The sequence below is a fragment of the Mandrillus leucophaeus genome, unplaced genomic scaffold, assembly GCF_000951045.1.
Source record: "Mandrillus leucophaeus isolate KB7577 unplaced genomic scaffold, Mleu.le_1.0 Scaffold561, whole genome shotgun sequence".
NCBI classification, from domain to species: Eukaryota; Metazoa; Chordata; class Mammalia; order Primates; family Cercopithecidae; genus Mandrillus; species Mandrillus leucophaeus.
The window spans coordinates 1059816-1083905 of NW_012106042.1; the positions used below are offsets into that span (position 1 = coordinate 1059816).

The 24090-nt window shown below is 35.6% G+C and overlaps 2 protein-coding genes across 2 annotated transcripts in view; both read right to left on the reverse strand.

Moving 5' to 3' along the window:
* Positions 1-2658, reverse strand: part of SERPINI2 (serpin peptidase inhibitor, clade I (pancpin), member 2) — a 36535-nt gene extending 33877 nt beyond the window's left edge. Inside the window, exons 1-2 of the mRNA XM_011998221.1 lie at positions 2560-2658; positions 47-117 (exon numbers count right to left, since the gene is read on the reverse strand). The gene's annotated coding sequence lies outside the window, so the exon portion shown is untranslated. The remainder of the gene's footprint in view (positions 1-46; positions 118-2559) is intronic.
* WDR49 (WD repeat domain 49) overlaps positions 2403-24090 on the reverse strand; it is a 181871-nt gene continuing 160183 nt past the window's right edge. Inside the window, exon 19 of the mRNA XM_011998220.1 lies at positions 2403-2710. Within this exon, the coding sequence (XP_011853610.1) occupies positions 2592-2710 (119 nt within the window). The 3' untranslated portion in view covers positions 2403-2591. The remainder of the gene's footprint in view (positions 2711-24090) is intronic.

Genomic DNA, 24090 nt, shown 5'->3' on the forward strand with positions numbered 1-24090 from the left:
TTCTCCAAATTATTAGAAACAGTTACATTAAAAGAAACTCTCATACCTTTAAAAGTTCCCTTCTCATTGAATATATTTATGAGACAACTCTTCTTAATTCCTTTTACAGAAGCAGCCCTGATGTCAATTAAGGGTGGAATTAGAGTTACAGCATAATACTATGCACATGTAGTAGGCTATAGAAAGAAGGTCTGTCTATATGAACCGCACTATCTCAGGCTATCACATCAAACAAAGCTATCTTCAAGGGTAAAAAGTAACATATGTTGAGCAAAAGAATGTCCAAATTATGCCAGAAAAAAAATATGCCAAATGATGAATTTCCAACTTATGCCAGTGGGCTCATTCAGTGTTGGTTTAATAAACCACTACGTTTTATACAGCTTCACTTCAGAACGCTGAGGGTAGAAAAGGTGCATTCTATTTATATGTGAATATCTGGTACCTAAAATAGTCTCTCGTACATGCCTTCAAGACTTACATGAGGGATGGCTGGATCAGTGGGGAAAAGAGCCTTTGCAAATTATTTGGTACCCGCATTCTACTTCTATAACGTCTTAACATTCCATTAAATTTCTGGGAATTGGCTCAGATTTCACTCCATTGTACTATCACCAACCTATGATTCATAAATCATATGCTCTGAGTTTGAAATGATGGATTATCCAATCAAACCTCCTACCCAGTGCAAGAAGTCTTTGCAATATTCCTTTTGAGACAGTTACCCAGTGTCTGCTTGAACATCTCAAATAATCTTTTTGTCCAAAAACAACTTTTCATATTTTAAAAAAAATTTACCTTGAAATACTTTCAAATTTACATAAAAGTTGCAGATATAGTTCAAAGAACTGCTATCTCCATCTCCACCTCCTCCTGTTTCCCCAATTGTTAGCATCTACTGCATGTGTGTGTTTCATCTATATATCTATCCTCCCAATCAACAAACAGATGTAAATATAGATATGTATATGTGTTACCTGTGTGTGTATATATATACATTTTATATATACATATGATTAGTATTTTCTGAATCATTTTATAGCAAGCTGAAAACATAATTTCTATCATACGTAAACATTCTATTATATTTTTCTAAAACAAGGACACTCTCCTACATCATCACACCACCCAACAGACAAACAAACATACATGCACACACACACAGAGACAAATATACTTTTCTCCTACAGTCTTTCCTGTATGTAATTTTCATTCCATGAGGAGGGAAGGTGATATGAATAGCAGTCGTAATGCCTAACTCAGAATGCACTTCAATGTAGTTAGAATAGGCAGCTGTCTTCTGAAAATCTTTCCGTCACTGCCTTCTCCACCAAACAAAAATATTTGTTCCACTGGTGCTGGAAAGTCTATTGTTAGAATTCATTCCAATGACTTTATACTATTAAGAAGCAAGTGAACCAAATGATAAATGAAAAATACCACGGTTTGGGAGTAAAACAGACCTGGGCTCCGATCTCAACTCTGCCATTGATAATTGAGCTCTCTCCTAATAGATTCATATCTCATATTTTAGCTCTAAGCTAATATATTCATATGATTATTGTGTGGTTTAAACACAACGGACATTTGCAGTTGCTATACCAAGTGGTCCCCTACATATTGCAAATTATTTTCCTTTACTACATGTATTATTGAAAAATTCTTCTTAGACTACAGCTTGTTTTGAAAGGACTCTTTAAAATATAAATATACAGTAAGTCATTATAGTTATGTAAATGAATTTACCAATTCTTTCTATAGGACACAATAAATAAAGCAGAATAATAATATTAGTTGCCTGGAACATGATTATATTTATAAATAAAAACGGGTCAACAAACAGAGGCAGTAAGTTGCAGAACCAAATATTTCCCACTTGACTTTCCACATAAAGTGGGTCATTTATATAACCCCAGGCCCTTTGATTTTTTTTCAAGACTATTACCTCTTTGATGTGCTATGATATTCAATTTTTTTTATTATACTTTAAGTTCTAGGGTACATGTGCACAATGTGCAGACATTCAATTTTAAAGTACAGTATAATGAACTATTGAAGTAGATCATATGCAGTAATTTCCCAATAAGCTTATAGAATGAATAAAAGCCAGTAGGAACTAACAAGAAGTGGTGCTATTGACAAGGTCTGATTACCATTATGAGAATTATTTAAAAAGCACTAGAAAGTGTAAAAAAGTGGAAACAGTTTTCTTATTCACATTTGTAGATATTTATTGTATCAGTACTTTTCATATATTTCAATGCAGGTTTTACAATGAAAATTGATCAAAAATATTTGTCTATAGGAACAACCAGAAGGGCAACTGGTTAGAACTTTGTTCTGGAATCGTAAATTTTTTATATAAAAATTCTTGAGAATAAATACCAAGATGATGCTCCAACTTTAGTTCAATATTTATTTTATTAAGAATACAGAGAAATTGAAAGACGATGGATAAGAGCAGTACTAAATTATCCCATGAAGACAAAACTTCCTGAAGTTCAAATATAAAATAAAAGGCAGAATTCTTGATGTTTTTTCTGCATTTTATATATGTACTTTACGTGACGATGAAGTTTTTTCTATTATAATTACTTCTTATTTTTCTTCACTTCACAACTTTTTTCTTGGCATAATTGCTTGGCTTTTCGTTCATGATCCAGAATTTCCTTGGGAAACAGGTTTTTCTCATCAAATACAGCTTTCAAAGCTACAAAATGATGAGGAAAATTAAAAGTAAATTATATTTGTTAAGAGACCTATTTAAATGAAATAGTGGGAAGAAAATTCTCAAATTTTGCTTTTTCTAACAATCTTTGTAAAACACAGAGTGTATTTGGGGAAATTTTCTCTAAGCTTCTGCTATTCTGTTTACTTCAATTTACATCTAAAAGTTAAATTTTAGTAGAGTTTGTTCTTTTAATGCATATATCTTAATAGAAATCCACCATTCTAAGGGTAGAGGATTATAGAAGTTTGTGTTTTCTGTTTTTGTTTTTTAATCTGCTTAACAGCTATCAAGACATAAAGAGCCAAGAAAAAATTATTCTGTATTGAAATAAGACAATTAAAATAATCAAAACACAGTTTTACTGTCTGCATGAATAAAGAAGTGCATCTACAATCACATCCATAGGGGTTGCAGTTTTAGGAAAAAAAAGAACCAAATTATTTCCATGAGTGGTTATATTGTGCATCAGTGAGAAGTAGGAAGAAACTGCGCCATGCATTCTAGAAAATTATTTTGGCATTTTGCATAATTTTATTATTTAAACAAATGCTTATTGAATGTCTATTATACACAATGTTCTATGCTCAGACATAAATGAGGCACAAATACGACTAAGTCATGACCTTTCTTCCAATTGGTGGAAACTAGAAGCAGTAACCAAATAACCAAAATATCATATACAATAAGATATCATTCCAAGAGAATATAAGCAATGCAAATTGTGTATAAATATGTAAGAGATATTATAACAATATATAAAGATTTTTTAAAAAGCTTTAAGAATTAGGTACTTATTTGAGGTAGGTCTTGAATTCCAGATAGGATTTTAATTGATAATAAGAAACATGGAGGTGGGGAAGAATTGGCAAGGGTTGGATAGGAAGTGTCAACTAGAGAAAAAATGGTGAATAAAGAATGGAAAAATAGCCCGGGCATGGTGGCTCATGCCTGTAATCCCAGCACTTTGGGAGACCAAGGCAGGTGAATCGCCTGAGGTTGGGAGTTCAAGCCCCGTCTGGCCAACTTAGTGAAACCTCATCTCTACTAAAAATACAAACAATTAGCCAGGGGTGGTGTCAGGTGGCTGTAATCCCGGCTACTTGAGAGACTGAGGTAGGAGAATCGCTTGAACCCCAGTGGCAGAGGTTGCGGTAAGCTGAGATCACACTATCACACTCCAGCCTAAGCAACAGAGCGAGACTCTGTCTCAAAAATAAATAAACAAACAAACAAACAAACAGAATGGAAAAATAATAACTACTATTGGAATAACTCTAAATAATTCAGTACAATTTAAAAGAAGCATAAAATATGTGAAAGACAGTAAAGTGGAATAAAGTTGGAGCTGGACCTAGGAACTTTTTAAACACCAACCAAAAAATATGAAGTTTAAAAAGTAAACATCGAATTACTTTACAGTATAGTGGCATCTTTATATATTTGGATTAAACACAAAATAAAACAAAAACTTTCCCCTTCCATTATACATTATACTGTATATAGGAAGTATATGTAGACCTTGGCTACAGAAGTCAAGATCTTCCCTCTTCTACTCATGGAAATCATATAAAAGCAACCAAGAAAATGAGAGATAATAACTTTGCAAATAAATTGTACTTTAACAAAACTCAAAGGCAGATGTAATCTACAGCTCACAAAATATAAAGAAGCAAAACAGCTGAGACAGGACAAAAGTTGCTCAAGAAAAAGTGAAAAGTATAGAGAGTATAAGAAGGCCAGCAGCAGCATCTTAGCATGTGCTGGGAAAAAGATAGTCACTGTGAGTGACAGGCTCACCAGGAAATACAAATGCTTTATTCCTTATATACATGGATGCTAAAAAGAGGTGAAGGTAGCTGGAAGCAGAAGCTCTCTGGGACCTGGTTTGGATCGGTGAAATAGATGAGGTAGGGCTACCTGTATCACACACATGAGTCATTTTTCGCTAAAGCACTCTGTCCCCATGGGATGTAAAACCTGAAGGATACCCTGTTCTCACATCCCAGGCTCTTACTCAAGGATTTACCACGTATTTCAAGTTAAAAAAAAAAAAAATCCACCTCATTAAAGCTAATTAATTAAAAGAGGAAACTTTTAAAACTAACACAGCATGAACACAAACTTATATAAGGAAAAACTAAAACCAATCAAATTGAAAAAAGAGCAGCAAAACTAATCAATACATGAGTTACCACCAGAAAAATCTTGCACAAACATTGTTACCAAGCATTTTGACAAAATTAAATTTTAAAAATTAAAAAACAGCAGTTGCCTCCATGAAGGAAGATCACAGAGCAGAAGTGAAAAAACTCAGGGAAGAGATGAAGACACGAGAGGAAATGATTAAATATGAGGTAGCAAAACTCAGAAATAGAGGCAAAAAAATCACCAGGGAAAACAGAGTTCCTGGAATACAGTAGGAAACCTAGAATATAGAAATGAGAAAAAATATATAATAAAAGGAAAATTATAAAAAGAATGAATTAGAAAAATAATAAATGTTGAAGACACACAAATAAATAGATCTACAAACATATAATTAGAGTAGGTACTTATATTAGTTCGCCTTCACACTGCTGATAAAGACGTACCCGAAAATGGGAACAAAAAAAGCTTTAATTGGACTTACAGTTTCACGTGGCTGGGGAGGTCTCAGAATCATGGCAGAAGGCAAAAAGCACTTCTTATATGGCAGCAACAAGACAGAAATGAGGAAGAAACAAAAGTGGAAACCTTTGATAAACCCATCAGATCTCATCAAAGTTATTCACTATCACGAGAATAGCACCAGAAAGACTGGCCCCCATGATTCAATTACCTCCCCCGAGGTCCCTCCTACAGCACGTGGGAATTCTGGGAGATACAATTCAAATTGAGATTCGAATGGGAACACAGCCAAACCGTATCAGTACTTAAGAAAGAAAACCAAAATATAACAAATATTTAAAGGCATCATTTAATAAAGGTTTCTTCAAATAAAAGTCAATCTGACACATGTCGAAAGGACACATTGTGCACGAGGAATAATTGACTTAGAATACTCAAAACCAAGTCATATCCCAGTAATGTTATTAGACTTTAAAGATAAAGAGGAAATCCTCTGGCCACTATACAAAATAATCAAGTGACCTAAAAAGGAGGAAAGTATCTTGCATTAGATATTTTATAGGAATGACCAACACCAGAAAAGAGTAGAGCAGTGCCTACAAGATAATCAGGGAAAGAATATGTGAGCTAAGAATATTACATACATTCAAGTTGTTCTTCAAATCCAAAAACTATCAATGGTGTCAATATGTAAGAAATTTAGGGATCATTGTTCCGCAGAGTCCTCTTTGAGGAAATTTCAAAAAGCTAAACTGAGTCCGGGCACGGTGACTCACGCCTGTAATCCCAGCACTTTGGGAGGCTGAGGCAGGTGGATCAAGAGGTCAGGAGATGCAGACCATCCTGGCTAACACAGTAAAACCCGGTCTCTAACAAATACAAAAAAAAAACAAAAAAACTCGCCGGGCGTGGTGGCGGGCACCTGTGGTCCCAGCTACTTGGGAGGCTGAGGCAGGATAATGGTGTGAACCTGTGAGGCAGAGGTTGCAGTGAGCCAAGATTGTGCCACTGCACTCCAGTCTGGGCGACAGAAGGAGACTCTATCTTAAAAAAAAGAAAAAAGAAAAAAAAAAAAAAAAAAGCTAAACTGAGAAATGACTGAGAAATTTTTGAAAAAAATAACTTGGTGGTGATCACTGAATATATTTAAGTGTAGAAGTAAAATTAAAACAATGTGGAGTTAAGGATGACAAAAATAGAAGGTAAAGTCCATGTGCCTGACAATGTATGAATGATACAATTGACAAAAATTATGAGGATAAAGGAGAAAGAAATCTTGTTTATGATAAATCAGAGACAAAGAATAACATTGAAAACTGAAAAATCAACTAATAGCATAGGCAAATTTAACAAAATAAAAGTAAGCATAAAGAAAATCATGTTATGGAATGAAATTGTGTGGTAGAAGGGAGGCAGGAGAATGAGAAAACAAGTTTATTCTATCATCACTGAGCATAGATCTAACAGTGTCTAAGAGAAATGAAGAACTAGAGGAATTACATAATTCCTATGATTATAATGTTAACCACTAGAATAAACATACACACAAACATAAACAAATAAAAAGCTGCAGATGCAGTGAAAAATTTAAAAATATATAAATAGCATAAAACAGTCTGAGAAACAAAGTGCTTAATATATAAATATACAGATACCCTATTTCCCAATTTTTTTAAAAAAATGATTTTTAAAAAATGGATTAAAAGTGAAACAACACATCTGAAATAAAATGATTCAGGAATTTATTAATAAAAGAATGGAAAAAATATATTAGACAAATGAAAGAAGTTTCACCCTTGACTGACATACTTGCCAAAGAAAGCAGGGATCATGTTCAAAATCATAAATACATATAGAAACCCTAAAAGTTTACACAGAAACTTGTAATAGCGGCTGCAAGAAATAGATGACAGGGGGAACAATACCGAACATCATCATAGGAGGGAGGGAAACTTCTCAATGAATAATTTTTTGTATGTTCTAATATTTGAATTCTGTGAATATGTTTTTTTAAGCAATAAGATGAAAATGAATAAATCTGGAACTAGTATTAAGCAGAGATAAAATGAAAGACAATACTTTCTATTTGCCTAATACCAGTGATATGAGATAATGTGGATATCTGTACATCAACAGCTGGTCCTGTCCCATATGACTGCAGATTAGCACTTTAGAAGCACAAGCGATTCTGACGCCTTTGAGCCCTTCTGAGATATATTGTAAAAGCCAGAATGTTACTTCTGAAATAAATTCTGTTTTACTGAGATTTGTCTCTCAACTAGATGACAAATTTTCATTGTAACTGACTGGGTTTCAAGACCATTAACCCAATAACTGATAAGTCTTTGTAAGATATTGAAAGAGACAAACTCACTTGGATGGTTCATTTTTAATTTTTTTTTCTTTTTAGTTAACAAACAGATTATAAAAAGTACATATGCAGGGGTGGATCCCTGTTTCTTGGGCCTGAAAGTTATAATTTTGGGAGCTCTCTTTAGAAAAAAAGAATATAAAATTACAAATATAAATTTATTTATAAAAGTGGCTTTTTAGGATAAAATAAATTTCAACAAATTTCTAGTAATTTTTAGAGTTAGGTCCTTTTCTCCTGAGATCTCTTTTTAAAAAGATACCTGAAATGCTTACCTGGAAATGATTGTTGCTTGTAACCTTGCTTCTGCTCTTCACCTAGAACACTCTCAAACTCCTAGCAATTTCTAATACTCAAAGGGTCTTTGTAGATGAGGCCCAGAAAACTTAACCTTCATTAGCTTCATTTGTATATCTATATGTGGCAAAAATGATGTCATTAACTTAACATCTTTTAAATGCATAATGGTAATCAATTCCTCTCACTATTCGCAGTAACGTCTGCTAGGTTAATGGCATAATGATTTTTTATGATGATGTGTTGAGTATGTAGTAGATCATAATACATGTAAGAAATAACCATTTATTGAACTTGCTTACAATAATTTTTAAAATGTTTTTAACCTTACTGTGATGACTTTCTTGATGTATTAAGTTGTGTAGGGTAAAGTTCACAGCTATGAAGTCAAATATTAATATAAGTGTTGCTTTGAAGGGATTTTGCAAATGTAGTTCAAGTCCCTGATCAACAAACTTTAGATAAGGGAGATTATCCTGGATAATCTGGCAAGCCAGACTTAAACAGATAAAAGGCCTTAAAAGAAGACTGGAGGTTCCCTAAAAGAGTGAAGAAATTCTACCAATGAATGTTTCTGCCTGTGCTCAGCCTGCCCACGATCTTTCCTTCTTGACTTAGTGCTACATATTTTGAACTTGCTCAGCCAACCCAACAAACCCGTAAGTCAACTTCTTGTAATAAATCTCAATATGGAGTCCTGCTGATTTTACTTCCCTGTTTCCCCTCTGACTGATACACTTTCCATGAAGTACACTATCACAGGATGATGGCAACAACAACAACAACAAAAAAGTGATGTGTTCTTATTATAGCAAACAGGCTGATTTGTCAAATTTCCTGTGGTTTGTGTCTGGAGATGGTTGAATACCACTTGTAAAAAAAAAAAAATATGAACCAGAAATACCATTTGACCCAACAATCCCATTACTGGGTATATAAAGAATTATAAATCATTCTACCATAAAGACACATGCACACGTATGTTTATTGCAGCACTGTTCACAATAGCAAAGACTTGGAACCAACCAAAATGCCCATCAATAATAGACTGGATAAAGAAAATGCAGCACATATACACCATGGAAAGCTATGCAGCCATAAAAAAGAATGAGTTCATGTTCTTAGCAGGAACATGGATGAAGCTGGAGGCCATCATTCTCAGCAAACTAACACAGGAACAGAAAACCAAACACCACATGTTCTCACTCATAAGTGGGAGTTGAACGATGAGAACACATGGACACAGGGAGAACATCACACACCGGGGTCTGTCAGGTGATGGGGGCCAAGGGGAGGGATAGCATTAGGATAAATACCTAATGCATGTGGGGCTTAAAACCTAGATGATAGCTTGATAGGTGCAGCAAACCACCATGGCACATGCATACCTATGTAAAAAACCTTCACGTTCTACACATGTATCCTAGAACTCAAAGTAAAATAAAAATAAAAACAAATAAATAAAAATGAAAGTTGAGAAAACAAGAAAATTTATGTCTACTTGAATACATAACTTAGACATAGAATTCAGCATCTGGATGGCAAGGAAGCACAACAAGATTTAGGACACAGCTGAAACCCAATGTAAGGAACCCAAGGAATCCAGTAAAATGATCCAAGAGCTGAAATATTAAATAGCTATTTTAAGAAAGAACCAAACTGAACTTCTAGAACTTAAAAATTTACTACAAGGATTTTATAATACAACTGGAAGTTTTAACAGCCGAATAGACCAGGCTGAGGAAAAACTTCAGCACTCAAAGACTGGTTCTTCAAATCAACTCAGACAAAAATAGAATTTATAAAAAATGAACTAAATCTCTGAAAACTATGACATTATGTAAAGAGACCAAATCTAGGATGCACTGATAATCCTAAGAGGAGACAGAATAAGCAACTTGGAAAATATATTTGAGGATATAGTCCACAAATATTTCCCCAATGTTGCTAGAGTGGTTGACACACAAATACAAGAAATACAAAGAACCCTGGCAAGATACTATACAAGAGGGCCATCCCCAAGGCACATAGTTAGCAGATTCACCAAAGTCAATGCAAAAGAAAAAAAAATATCTTAAAGGCAGTTAGTCAAGTCACATACAGAAAGACCACATCAGGCTAGCAGTAGACTTCTCAGAAGAAACCTCACAAGCCAAAAGGGATTGGAGACCTATTTTCAACATACTTAAAGAAAAAAGATTCCATGCAATAATTTCATATCCCTCCATACTAAGCTTCATAAGTAAAAGAGAAATAAAATCTTTCTCAGACAAGCAAATGTTGAGGGAATTTATCTCAATGGGATCAGCCATAATTACAAGAGTCTCTTAAGGGCATCTTAAATACAGAACCAAAAGAAGAGCACCTGCTACCACAAAAACACACTTAAGTGCATAGCCCACAGTTCACTATAAAGCAACTATACGATCAAGTCTACATAACAACCAGCTAAGAACATAATGACAGGATCAAAATCTCACATACAAATACTAACCCTGAATGTAAATGGGCTATAAACCTAACTTAAAAGACATAGTGTGGCACGCTGGTTACAAAAACAAGACCCAATCATCTGATATTTTCAAGAGACCCATCTCACATGTAAAAATGCCTACAGGCTCACGGTAAAGAAACAGACAAACTTCTCCCATTGAAACAGAAAACAAAAAAGAGCAGGAGTCCCTATTCTTAAGCCAGATAAAACAGATTTTAAACAAATAAAAATTAAGAAGGGCATATGCATATAATCCAACAAGAAGATTTAACTATCCTAAATATACACATCCCCAGCATTGGAACATCTAGATTCATAAAACATGTTCTTGGCCTATGAAAAAACTTAGACAACCACACAATAATACTGAGAGACTTCAACACCCCACTGACAACATTAAACAGGTCATCAAGGCAGAAAACTAACAAAGAAACTCTAGGCTTAAACTCTACACTTTATCAGTTGGACCTAATTGACACCTACAGAACACCCCACCGAACAATCAACAGAATATATATTCTTCTCATCTGCACACAGAACATATTCTAAGATCAACCACATGCTTCCTCACAAAACAATAAATGTCATTCATTTAAGAATTGGAAAAAAACTATTCTACAATTCAAATTGGACCAAAAATAAAGAGCCCAAATAGCTGAAGGAATCATAAGCAAAAAGAACAAAGCTAGAGGCATCACATTACCTGACTTCAAACTATACTATAAGGCCACAGTAACCAAAACAGCATGCTACTGACACAAAAACAAACACATAGACTAATGGAAAAGAATAAAATAACTCAAAAATAACGCTGCCTACCTACAACCATCTGATCTTCAACAAGGCCTACAGAAACAACCAATGGAAAAATGACTCTCTGTTCAATAAATGGTGCTGAGATAACTGGCTAACCATATGCAGACAATTGAAACTGGACCCTTACCTTTCAACATATATACAAAAATTAACTAAGGATGAATTAAAGATTTAAATATAAGACCCAAAACTAGAAAATTTCTGGAAGAAAATCTAGGATATACCCTTATTGACATCAGTCTCAGCAAAGAATTTTTGGCTAAGCTCCAAAAAGCAATGGTAGCAAGAACAAAAGTTGATAAGTGGAACCTAAATAAATAAAAAAGCTTCTTCACAGCAAAAGAAACCATCAGCAGAGTAAACAGACAACATACAGAACGGGAGAAAATATTCACAAACTATTCATCTGACAAAGATTCAACGTCCAATTTCTATTAAAAGAAAAACTTAAATCAACAAGCATAAAACAACACTATCAAAAAATGGGCAAAGGACATGAATGGACACTTCTCAAAAGAAGACACACAAGTGGCCAAAAAACATAGGAAAAATATTCATCAGCACTAATTATCAGAGAAATGCAAATCAAAACCACAATAAAATACCTTCTCACACCAGTCAAAATGGCTATTATGAAGTCAAAAAACAACAGATTCTTTCAAGGCTGTGGAGAAAAGGGAAGGCTTATACACCATTGGTAGGAATGTAAATTAGTTCGGCCACTCCAGAAAGCTGTTTGGAGATTTCTAAAATAACTTAAAACAGAGCTACCACTTGACCCAGAAATCTCACTACTGGAAATACACCAAAAGGAAAATAGATCATTATACCAAAAACACACATGCACTCATGTGTTATCACCATGCTATTCACAATAGCAAAGACGTGTGTCATCAACTTAGGTACTCATCAATGGTGGATTGGTAAAGAAAATGCGAGATACACACACACAGAGATACATACACACACACACACACACACATACACACACACACACCATGGAATACTATGCAAGCATAAAAAAGATGAAATCATGTCTTTTGCAGCAATACTGATGAAGCTGGAAGATATAATCTTAAGCAAATTAATGCAGGAACAGAAAGCCAAATACCACATGTTCTCACTTATAAGTAAGAGTTAAACATTGAGCACAAATGGGCATAAATATGATACAAATAGTCACTATGGACTACTAGGACAGGGATGGAGTAAGGGGCATGGTTTGAAAAACTACCTATTGGGTACTATGCTCGTTACCTGGGTGCAATATACCTACGTACCAGACCTGCATGTGTGTTCCCTGTATCTAAAATAAAAGCTGACATTTTTAAAAAGTAATAAATAAATAAATATACAGCTTATCTTAAAGCACCCTCAAGTTCCTATATGATCACAAGCTTAGGAACCTCAAGCTTCCAACTTCTTGCCTCCCAGGCCATATAACTTATTTAGAATCCTGGACAGTAGTTTGCTTAGAATAGTGAGCAACAGACACTGTGTCTAGATTCATCAGGTCACATTCCTCTTTAAATCTTCTGAAGGCTTCCCTTTATACTTAAATCAGATTTTTTTCCCAGGCAACATGGTCCCACATGACAAGACCCCTGATCGCCCTCTAATCTCATCTGATACCTGTCTCCTCACTCCATTCTAGCAACAGTGACTGCTTTTCTGTCCCTGGAACATGTCAATTTTGTTCTCAGTGGCTTCATACTTGTTTCCTGTGCTTGGGACATTCTGGCCCAACATCTTTGCAGAACTTTCTATCTTAGGATTTAGCTTAAATGTCAGAGAGACCTTCACTGATGTTCTTCCTCATGTCACCTTATTATATTATCTTGTTTTATTTTCTTCTTAGCTCTTATCAATATCACTCTCCAAACTTATCATCTTTATTTATTTACTTACTTATTACCTATCTCTATTCCTAGACAATAAATTCAGCAGCAGTAGACTTTGTTTGCCTTTGTATACCATATATCTCTAGTACCCAGCATTGTATCTGGTTCATGGAAAGGGATTCAAAAAGTATATTTGTTGAATATATGAGCACATGAATGAAGGAACTTTCAGGCATGCAAAGACTTTGGCTCACTCCTCACCCTTTGGAATCCCTGCATTCCAGAGACCTGGGGACCCTATAATATTGATAAAAGGGTAATTCTCCACATCATATATATACATATACATCCATTTAACCACAACCAAGTTCTTAAAAATTAACATCTAGTGTTATCAGTAACCACTTACATTCACTATTCCCTTCCTGGGAAAATATGACATTTATATACTCATCACTTCTCTTTATACTTGGCTGCCTGACGAGGTTTGTTATAATGATAGCCAAAAGCTGTTTTCACAGTGATGAAAAGGAAAGATGTGGTGGTCAGGAAAGTATCCAAAACATTTTCTCTATAATAAAATGATTCAAGGATCTCAACACAGAAGAATTGGTTTATATATTATCTTCTGGTCTTTCCCTTGCCTGCTAATTGGCAACTAACTATATCAGCTGAACAACAGCGGCAAAACTGACAAGATACCCTGGCAACAAGGGACTTGGCAGCTATGTAATGTAGTATGCAATGACTACCTGTCTATGAGTGTACGGCATTCTGAAAACTCCTTCCTAATTCACATTCTTCCTCCTATTCTGTGTCCTATTTTGTGTCTTCTAGACAAATCATCCTTATTTATCAAACTTTTATGTGCATAAGAATCACCTGGGGATCTCGTTAAAATACAAATTCTCATGCAACAGATCTGGGGTAGGTCCTGAGATGCTGCATTTCTAAGGAGCTCCCAGGTGATGCCCATGCTGCTATCCACTGCCCGCATCTTGATGTCAAGGTTCTGATTTCTAAATCTAAGCTCTAGGTCAGTATTGTCAAATGTCCTTTTATTTCAGCCACTATCCAGTAACAACCAGGCAACAAAGCAACTGGTTGGTGAGAAAGAGTGGTGATGATTAATCAAAATACTTCAATAGTTTTCATATGACTCTCGAATAATGGTTGCTTGGAACCTGTTGAAACTTTTAAATATGTTGTTCACATATTAATGACTTCTGTTTTATAGACCCCAACTTTTGGTATGTGTGTATTGTATTTGTGAATTTTGAGATAATTTAGTGTTATGTAAACAAAAATGTAGAGCAATAGGAAGGATTTCTACTTTTAAAATGCCCCTGAGTTTTCTGTTCATTCTAGATGTTCACTATCTAAAAGGTTCTGAGGTAAGCCATGTGTAACAATCTCTCGTTTATCATATAGTCAATGTATATATCTATGAATGCTTTCTTCCTGCATTTTAATTATTTGTTCAAGTAAGAACTTTTATATAATATCAAAGATTATTTTTCTTTACTGGTGCTAGATTTAAAATAATATTCTAAAAGAAAGATACATTAAACTAGATTTTACTAAAAGCTTACGTGTATATTTTTCACCTGTAGTTTAAGGGGTAACGTGAAACATTGTGTGTTCCAATGAAACCCTATATATTATCTCCAGCACACCCTTCTGGGTTGTTAGATTCTGGTTGAGTTCACTGTTTTTGAATTATTTTTGTCCCTCTTTTCAAGTTGCAAGTCTCTGATGGATATGCAAACTTTTCTTATCTATTAGAGATTTGATTTCCTCTTCTCCTTGGAAACACCACTTTTGGGATTTACTTCAAATTGGACTGGAGTCTGTTACCTTGCACAAATTGTCAACTCTCCAAACTTTTCAATCTTATGTGTTTTTTTCCCACATTTAACTACTACTTTCCAAACTAATATTTTCAGTTTTTCTCCCTCCCACCTAAGGACATTACCAAGAACTAAAACCTGACATCCCAGATCCGTATACAGACTTTCGGTTGCCTTGCAGCTATCCCTTTCTCCCAGGATCTTCAGGACTTCAAAACAGCTGACCTTTGCCTCCACCTGGCAATATAAATTCAAGTGGTTTTGTAGGAGCAACACCAACAAGAACCCCTGAGAGACTATTTCTGAGACTCTGCTTTGCCCCACCCAGGAGCTTTAGGATCACTTCTAGGTTGTTCAGCAATGAGTGATACTCATTTTTCTTAAACAAAAGGTGGATGAGACTGACAATGCTGAACTTTACCTCAGTCCAGTGCTCCTGAAAAGTGAAGACATTTAAGAAATCTCTCTACCCTTTCATGTTCTAGAAACAGCTAACCACAAAGGACTCCTCTTCTCTCATATATTCTAAGACCCTCTCTTTCCTTCCTCATGAGTCCTATAAGAAACATAGATGACTTTCTCATCTACCTATCTCTACAAAAGCTCAGACCTCCTTTCTTGTCTTTGAGATGTTCCTGTTTAATGAACTTTCTCCGTACTGCAGTAGGCTGAATAAAACCATCTCTTTGTTTCATACACTTTGTCTTTCACAGAACAACAACAGCTACAACAAAACAATTCACCTGAAGTATCACTAATAGAGCATTTTCTCCACACTGTTTCAAGTTTTAAAGATTTTACAGATACAATGTGAATGGGTCCTGGGGAATTTACTGGCAAAACCTGACCCAGAGCCAGTTCTAAGTAGCTTCCAGGATTTTGAATAAGGCATATCAAAGAGGGGTTTCAAGCTGTTTAAGAACCAACTGGGAACAACTTGAAAGCTAAAAGGAAAGTGCGAAGAAAGATGTTTCAAGTTGAAAGGGAAAGAAAGAGAATACCAAAGGACATAAAAAACCCAGCAGGTATGGCTAAAACATCACCTGGGGATTTTAAAGTGTTTGAAAACCGTCCCAAGTTCCAAAGTGATAGTTTAGGACATTGAAAGTGAGACTGGCAAAATGCCTCTCATTGTACAATTGCCAAATAACTTATGCATGAGGTAATTATGGAGATTGCAGCAAGGTGGGTAAAATGCAGTACAAAGACATAAGGTAGATTCTGTAATGATAGTGTGCAGGAGAAATATATTGGTAATTGAGGTTTTTTGAAGTGTTGTTTTATAATAACGATTTTTTAATTCAGCATTATCCTTCTGAAAAGATGAACAATTTTAAATGAAAATAATAAAAAGAGGTAATACAGTAAAATGGCTGGTTTTAGAAATAAGAGCAAGAATAAGCAACTAGGGAATTTGATTTGAATACTATTTGAACAGGGGAGGCTGCATTTAGAAATATTAATAGCATAAACACCTGGGTCAGTTTTTTAGCATTCCCATCTAGGCTCTAGCTTTACTATCTATGTGAACTTAGGTCAGTTATTTGAATTCTTTATGCCACAATTCTTCATATAAAAAATGTGGGGAATAGTAATTCCTACACTGTAGAACTATTTAGTTGAATAATAATACAGGACATTACCAGTAAATAAAATGTATCCAAGTCTTACTAGGTATCAGGCACTTGCTAAGGGCTTCACATGGGTTACATCATTTAATGTTCACAGAAACATTATGATGATAACTAAGATGAAGCCTACCTTCAGTTGAGGAAACTAAGGCACACAGTGTTTACTTGAATTGCTTAAGTTTACAAAGCTAGCAAGTAGTAGAACTTTGTTTTGAAACCAGTCTTACACTTAAAATTTTGTCTTTATACCTTTATCGTTTCCATGGTTTATTCTCTTTATAAATTGCAATTCCCACCCCCACCCCCAAAGACAACTGTTACACCTTATAACTTACTGGGGATAAAACTGTAATTTTAAAGGTCCTAACATGATGTAGAAGGACCAGGAGTGGAGAACAAGCATGAAGGGGCAGATAAGATGAGAATATGCCCAAATGTATTGCCCAAACTTTTTGATGCCTGCTCTGTGATGACAGACTCAAGCCTACAATGTCTCCTTTGCTAGCTGGCATGTTGTTGGCTAAGGGGCAATGGAGAGACACTGGAGGAGAAATGGATTTGTCTTCCAAGTTCCAGTTTCTCTGTGCTCCTCTCCCAAGAATCCTGCCCTGCAGTTTCTCCAGCACTAGGCTCTTATAGGATGACTTCTCCAGTACCAAGCTCTTGCAGTAGCTTTTCCAGCACCAGACTCCGGCAATGCAGGTAAGGCTTCTCCAGAACCCAGAGCTAGCAGTTTCCCCTGTCAGCAATATGCCACCTATCTGGTACCACTCCATGAATGGTTTTCCATAATATCCTTGACAAGCAAGAGGCCAACTGTGTGACTCTTCCGTGTGAACAGCCTCCCCTGTACCCTCTTAATGGGTTTGCAGTAAGTTCTGAGAAACAGCACCTTCCTATGGATAGTTTCTCCTGAAACCCTGGTGGTAGATTTCTGGTAAGTTCCACATGCAGCATCTCTGTGGGTTTCCCATTCAGTGAGGCAGCTCTGGGATGGGTGGGACTCTTCCTTGGTCAATATATCTCAGGCCTGGGAAGTAGTGGCTGCTCTTTCATTTTCCTATTCCTATATTCCTTAGAGTTCTGCTTACTTCTTACTAGTCAATTTTCTATAATACGCACGCATCAAATCTAAAATCAGAAGAAAAATATTGAACTTAATTCTAAAACAGGCCTATCAACTATAGTTTCTTTTCAGTTATCACTTCTTTTTCCTTTCTATGATGGCTAGTTTCTTGGAAAAGTGTCAGCTTTCTTTAGTAAGTGTCCCATAGTCACCTCCATCTCAACATATCTTAGAAACTAATGTCATTTTCTAACTCTGTATCATCTTCTTCTGTATTTCCTCTCTCAGTGATAGTCTTTTTACTTCAACATAGTTACCCAAACTAGAAGACTGATTGACATACATGTATTCATCTCTTATTGGGTACATAATCCTTTAAATTCAACCTCCTTAATGTCTCTCAAGCTAGTTATTTCCTTTCTAGGTTTTCCTCATCTTCAAAATCATAATAGGTATCATCTAGTGAATGGTTAGTGTGCTAGCTATCGCGCTATAATCAACCCACATAACTCCAAGAGGCAGGCATCATTATCCCAATTTTACAGATGAAAAATAAACTGAGACTTAATAGGGTGAATAATTTATTCAGATATAAACAAATAGTAGAAGGTGAAGTGATGACTCAAAAGCAGAGAGCTGACTGCACACAAGTTCCCATTACTATAATATTGCTGCCTTCAGTCTAGCCCCGTTAGACTAATGTATCTACCACAGTTTTCAGAACGCTTTCTAAAATGCAGATCTGGTCATGACACTTTGTTTTAAATATTTCAACAGGAATTTTGTTTCTGGATAGGATTTAATAGGTAGTTGCAGGTTATCTTTCTTACTGCACCAGATAGAAAAAAAAAAAAAAAGATAAATTACAAATGATATGTTTAAAGCCATCAGAAGGCTGTGGAAGCAATGATGACCAAAATAACTAATTCCAGAGATGGTAGGGCCCTTCCTAGATGAGCTAAAATTGCAAGTATTTTCTTCTTTCTGAGGATTTATTATGTTTGAGCATTGCTAAGAAACAGACCTGCATTCGACTGAGAGACTCTATCATGGGAAAGTAAATTTGGAAGTGTTTTGATGGCTATGTGGGTTGGTGTGATGTATTGGAATCTAGAGAAATGTCAGAGTTTGGCCCATCTTTCCCATAGGACATTCTCTGAGCCCTGGGGTGGTGTGGGAGACTGTGGATTGGACTGGAAATGCAGAGTAATGTTTTCTGCAGTTTTGCAGTATGTGGGAGACAATACCCCATTAAAAGGAGAAACCTAAAACAGACATTTGAAATCAGAAGTGGACTAAGCCTAACTAAACCTGTACCTCAGCACTGACCCGGCTCAAGTCCTAATTGGATTAAGGTCATCAGCATCTTATTCTCTCTGCTGAATTAAAGAAAGAGTGAACCATTGCTGAGAGGAAATATTAAATTTGGTGTCTATGGATCTTTTAAATTTTCTGTCATGTAATAAAAATTACAGGACTTGCAGAGAAGCAGGAAAAATGAGACTAAAAACCAAGAGGACAAAAACATGTATTAGAAGCAATCCAAGGATTGTCCAGATATTGGAGTTAGTCAACCAGGATTTTAAAAATTACCATTATAAACATGTTTCAAAAACAGAGAGAAAAGACGAACAAAATGGATGAAAAAAATTTAACTGAGAACTATAATCTGTATAAAAGAGATTCAAGTGGCGTTCCAAAACTGAAAGTATATAAATATGTGTGTATATATATAATTTCAGATATACATAAATGTATAATCTGAAACTGGGAACTGATTAGATGGGTTTAAAAGCAGACTGGTCAATATAAAATATAGAAACTGAAGCCTACCTAAAGAAATAAAATGTTTTTCCATTTTATTTATTCCATTATTTAATTCCACTTATTAAAAGAGCATCAAAAACATTTGTGATATAATTAAACAGTCTAGCATATGTGTAATTGCTAGTCCATCACAGAAGAGAGCAGGAATAGAATAAAACATAATTTGGATAAAGATGATGGCTGAGAATTATTCAAAATTGAAGAAAGATGCATTCGATAACTTTCTATGAACCCCAAGTAGCATAAATACACACACACACACACACAAAACAGTACTTAGACTCATCACAGTAAAACATCTGAAAACCAAGGCTAAAGAGAAAGATTTTAAAAGCAGCCAGAATAAGATGATTCAATAATATTAAGAGCAGGATTTTAAACAGAAACTATGGATGCAAGGAAATATGTTAACTTTAAAAAGTTGAAACAACAACAATAACAACAACCCTGACATCTAGAGTTTTAAATCCAATGAAAATATCCTTCCAAAGTCAAAATGAAATAAATGCACTTTTCAGACATCTAAAAGCTGGGAAAATTATTCACAAGCAGGCCCATATTTTAAGAAATTCTGTAGAAAATTCTTCAGACTGAAGGAAAATGGTCTCAGATGAAAGCCTAGTGTCACAAGAAGGAATAAAGAGCACAGGAAAAAGCATTGTAACTTCTAGAACAATCACTTTAAGAATAATACAAATAAATATAAACATTGAAGAGGTAATATAGGATATAAAATGGTAAAATTCAGAATGCTTAAAATATTTCAATAGCTCCCTACTTCTGATTAAATAAATGTCAAAGTCCTTAGTATAGTTTACTAGATGCTCCATTGCCCCCCACCTACCTGTCTAGCCTCATTTTCTTCAAGCTCCTTCTAGAACCCAGCCAGTGGCAACTACATGTAACTCCCTTAGCACATCATATTATTTATACCACCTTAGAGCTGCCTATACCACTCCTCTACCAGAGTATCATCCCTCGCTTTTTTTTTTTTTTTTTTTCCCAATCTGGCTCATAGCAACTTAACTTTTAACATCTAGTTCGGGTATACTCTGGTTTTCCTGAAAAGTCATCTCTGGATTTTCATGTGTTCCCATAGTATGCAGTATGTATCTCTATCATAGCCCTTGTTGTAGAATATAATTATTTGTCTATTTATCTATTTCCCCACTCCACTTCGATGTCAAGATCTCTGAAGGCTGGGTATCTACATATTATCTCTGCATCTTCAGCATCCAGCACAAATGCTACTATATGCAATCTAGCCTAGGAAAAGCTAAATACAAAAATGAACAAACATTATTTCAGTATCTGCTTGTGAAAGACTATGATATCACAGAGTGTATATACAATCTGCTTCAATCTTCCAGAACTTTATTTGTAAATGGCACACCGTACCTCTAACTTAACACCTTCTAAACACATTTTACTTTACCTCTACTAACACGTGTAAAACTCAGTTAATGTCTCAATGCCTGAAGTCACTCATTGTAGCCAACTTGGATTCATTTTGACTTCTGCTCTTTCCTCAACCTTGATATGTCCTTCCTCACTATTTCCTTGTTTTCTCCCTCATCTTTGACCTACTCATCCTTTAAGTCCCAGCTCGAATGTGACTGAATTCTTTCCCATGCTCCAGCCAGAATGAGTCAAACTTTTTTCCTGGCATTTTCATGGAACCTCATTGGTGGTGTCCTATGTCATCAATAATCTGCATCTGTTTCTCTCACAAGTTGGTGAAGCTTTTAAAAGAAAATTATTTTCACTTGCAGAAAAGATAAGTAAGAGGAAACACTTTCAAAATAGGGAAGTAAAAGAAGAAAAACTGAAGAAAGAAAATAAAAAACCAAAAGAAAGAAAACATATTTTAAAAACCGTGGGGAAGTTACAGGAAATTTTAATAAGAAATCCAGGGGAAAAAATTCTCTTTGAAAATTTATTAGAGTCTTTTAGGTATTTTGGTTATTTCTGCCCAGCCATTAACCCCACCTCTTCACCCACACATCTTCCCTGCCCATATGAAGAATTCATGTGTGGCTTCCTTCTGCCACAGATTACATAAAAGATTCTTCATAGAAGCAGGAACTCTCACCCACTGAAGACAGGTCTTTTCTGCTTTCATTACATGTCTTTCTCGCTTCTTTCCTCCAGCTTTTGCATATTCTCTGTCACCTATTCATCTTACCTCAATTCTGACTCCATTTTCTGTCTTGGTTTCCTCCTGTATGTATACCTGTATCTGGACTATCTTTACAACCTTGTCCTATGTCCGGATCTTTTTTAGTGGTCGTTCCTGTTTCATGTCTATTTGTGGCTCACAAGGACAAGATAAGTACTTCCCATATTCATTCTTTTTTTTTTCCCCCCAACAGGCTAGTGCAGTGGTGCAATTTTGGCCTCCACCTTCCGAGTTCAAGAGATTCCCCTGCCTCAGCCTCCTGTGTAGCTGGGACAACAGGCGTGCACTACCATGCCCAGCTAATTTTTTGTATTTTAGTAGAGACAGAGTTTCAACATGTTGGCCAGGATGGCCTCAATCTCCTGACCTCATGATCCGCCCGCCTTGGCCTCCCAGTGTGCTGGGATTACAGGCATGAGCCACCATGCCCAGCCCCCATTTCATTCTTAAAAGTGAGTCATCGTGGTGAAAAATGATGGGATGACAGACTGAAATCCTTATCAGCCACACTAAGAGTTATTTAGAGCTGTAGAGGAGTTTCAACCTTCCCTCTGGAGGTTGGGCAATTGAGCTTATTGAAGTAAATTGAAAACACGAAGATTAACAGGTAATAATATACAAATTTATTAATGTACCCATGTGCATGAAAACCCCACAAAATATGAGACTCAAAGAAGGGCCAGAGGGTTGAAGTTTAAATACCCTATTCACAGAGAAGAGGGAAATGGCAAATGGCAGGGTGGAGGAGGGAGGGTGAGAGGGGTAGGCAATTTTACAGGAAGAGTAAATACTTCTTAGGGGAAATGAATGAGCCCAAGGAACAGAAAATAGCCCAGGACAAAGTTTCTTTGTGCTCTGGCAGAGCTGATGACAAGTTTTAAAAGGTGAGGGGTAGAACTGCACTGTGAACAAAGGTTGTCTTATTATGCAGGTAGTCTTTTAGGTTAAAAAAGAGTTATTTTAGAGCACCCTCCAGAAAAGTAGGCAATAGCCTGTTTGGATGTGGTGATGACTTTTAATTTCTCCTCTGATAAATAACATTAACCGGTTGTTTGATGAGATTCCTAGAGAGGGGGTTCAATACAGTTGCATTTCTTTAGGAAGAACCCTCCTCAGTCAGATAGGGGAATTTCAGAGAGAAACCCTCCCTGAACTTTGAAAGGAAAAGCAGGGTAGACAGCAGGAGAAGGTAAGAGAGACTGGTTCTGAGGCCTTTCAATCCACTTCATTCAAAGCACTTAACATGCCAAAGTGGCATATTTTGGGGTATCATTTTCTGAGCCCGCAAAAAAGCCCTAAAGTTCTGGGTTCGTTTTTAAGAGAAATGAGCAGAAACCATAGATTACCCACACAAGAGTAAGCAAAGAGAAATTCTAAGAAAATGTTTTTTTTTTAAAGAAAAAGAAAAAAAAATACCTGATAATAATTAGACTGTAAACTATGGTAATGAAGTATGACAGCTGTACCTTGCCTATAAGTAGAATTTCAACAACAACAAAAATGTTGACCAGCTGTTCTCCCTTTCCATAGGCACAAAGCAAAGAGGAGACTCTTAAACTTCCCTAACTGTGGATATAAGGAAACACCTTTCTACTGCAAACATTATTATTTCTCAAGGATGATGTTGAATCCCAGCTCAGAGGATTTTAACAGTTTTGAAACCACAGATCTCAGATGGCTTAGTTTAATTCTGATTTTTTCTGATTCTTACAAGCTGAAAACTTGAACTTTTTATTAATTATTTTAAATGAGCTTACCTGCAGTGTCCATATGCTTTCTGAGTGCTTCACTGAGAATCAGGTTGTGTTACCTATTCTCCCACAGGACCCTTCTTTGCTGGAAGAATTTTTCTACAGAATTATTCCTCAAACTTTTAAGAATTCAGAAGACTATAATAGTCCGAAAAATAAAGAATTATTTTGTACATCTTGTTTCTATATCTTTAGACATCATTCACTTATAGTTTCCAACTTAAGCTTTCTTGTCTTCTCATCTCATTAGCCTAGCTCTGCAGCTGGAAGACTTTAAGACAATACATTTTAAGTCGTCTCTATTTAGAGTGTTTCACATGAAAATAAACAAGATTGCCAGACACTGTGTTCTAAAGTGGTCTTATGATGGCTTCCTCCAGCATCGGTTTTGAAAATTAAGGTTATTTGGGGAGAGAGATTCTCATCCATGGAAGATTCATGGATACGTGTTCGTGGCATTCTAACTTCAGAAAAGGAACAAAATAAAAATATTCATTTCATATATCCCAGCCTGTTGGCTGTCCTATCTGAGAGCACAGATCAGCAGCTGAACTATAAATCTTAACAGTCAAACCACACTTTGTTTCACGGCAACCTACAAGGCAAACACTTGTTATTTTCATGCTTTT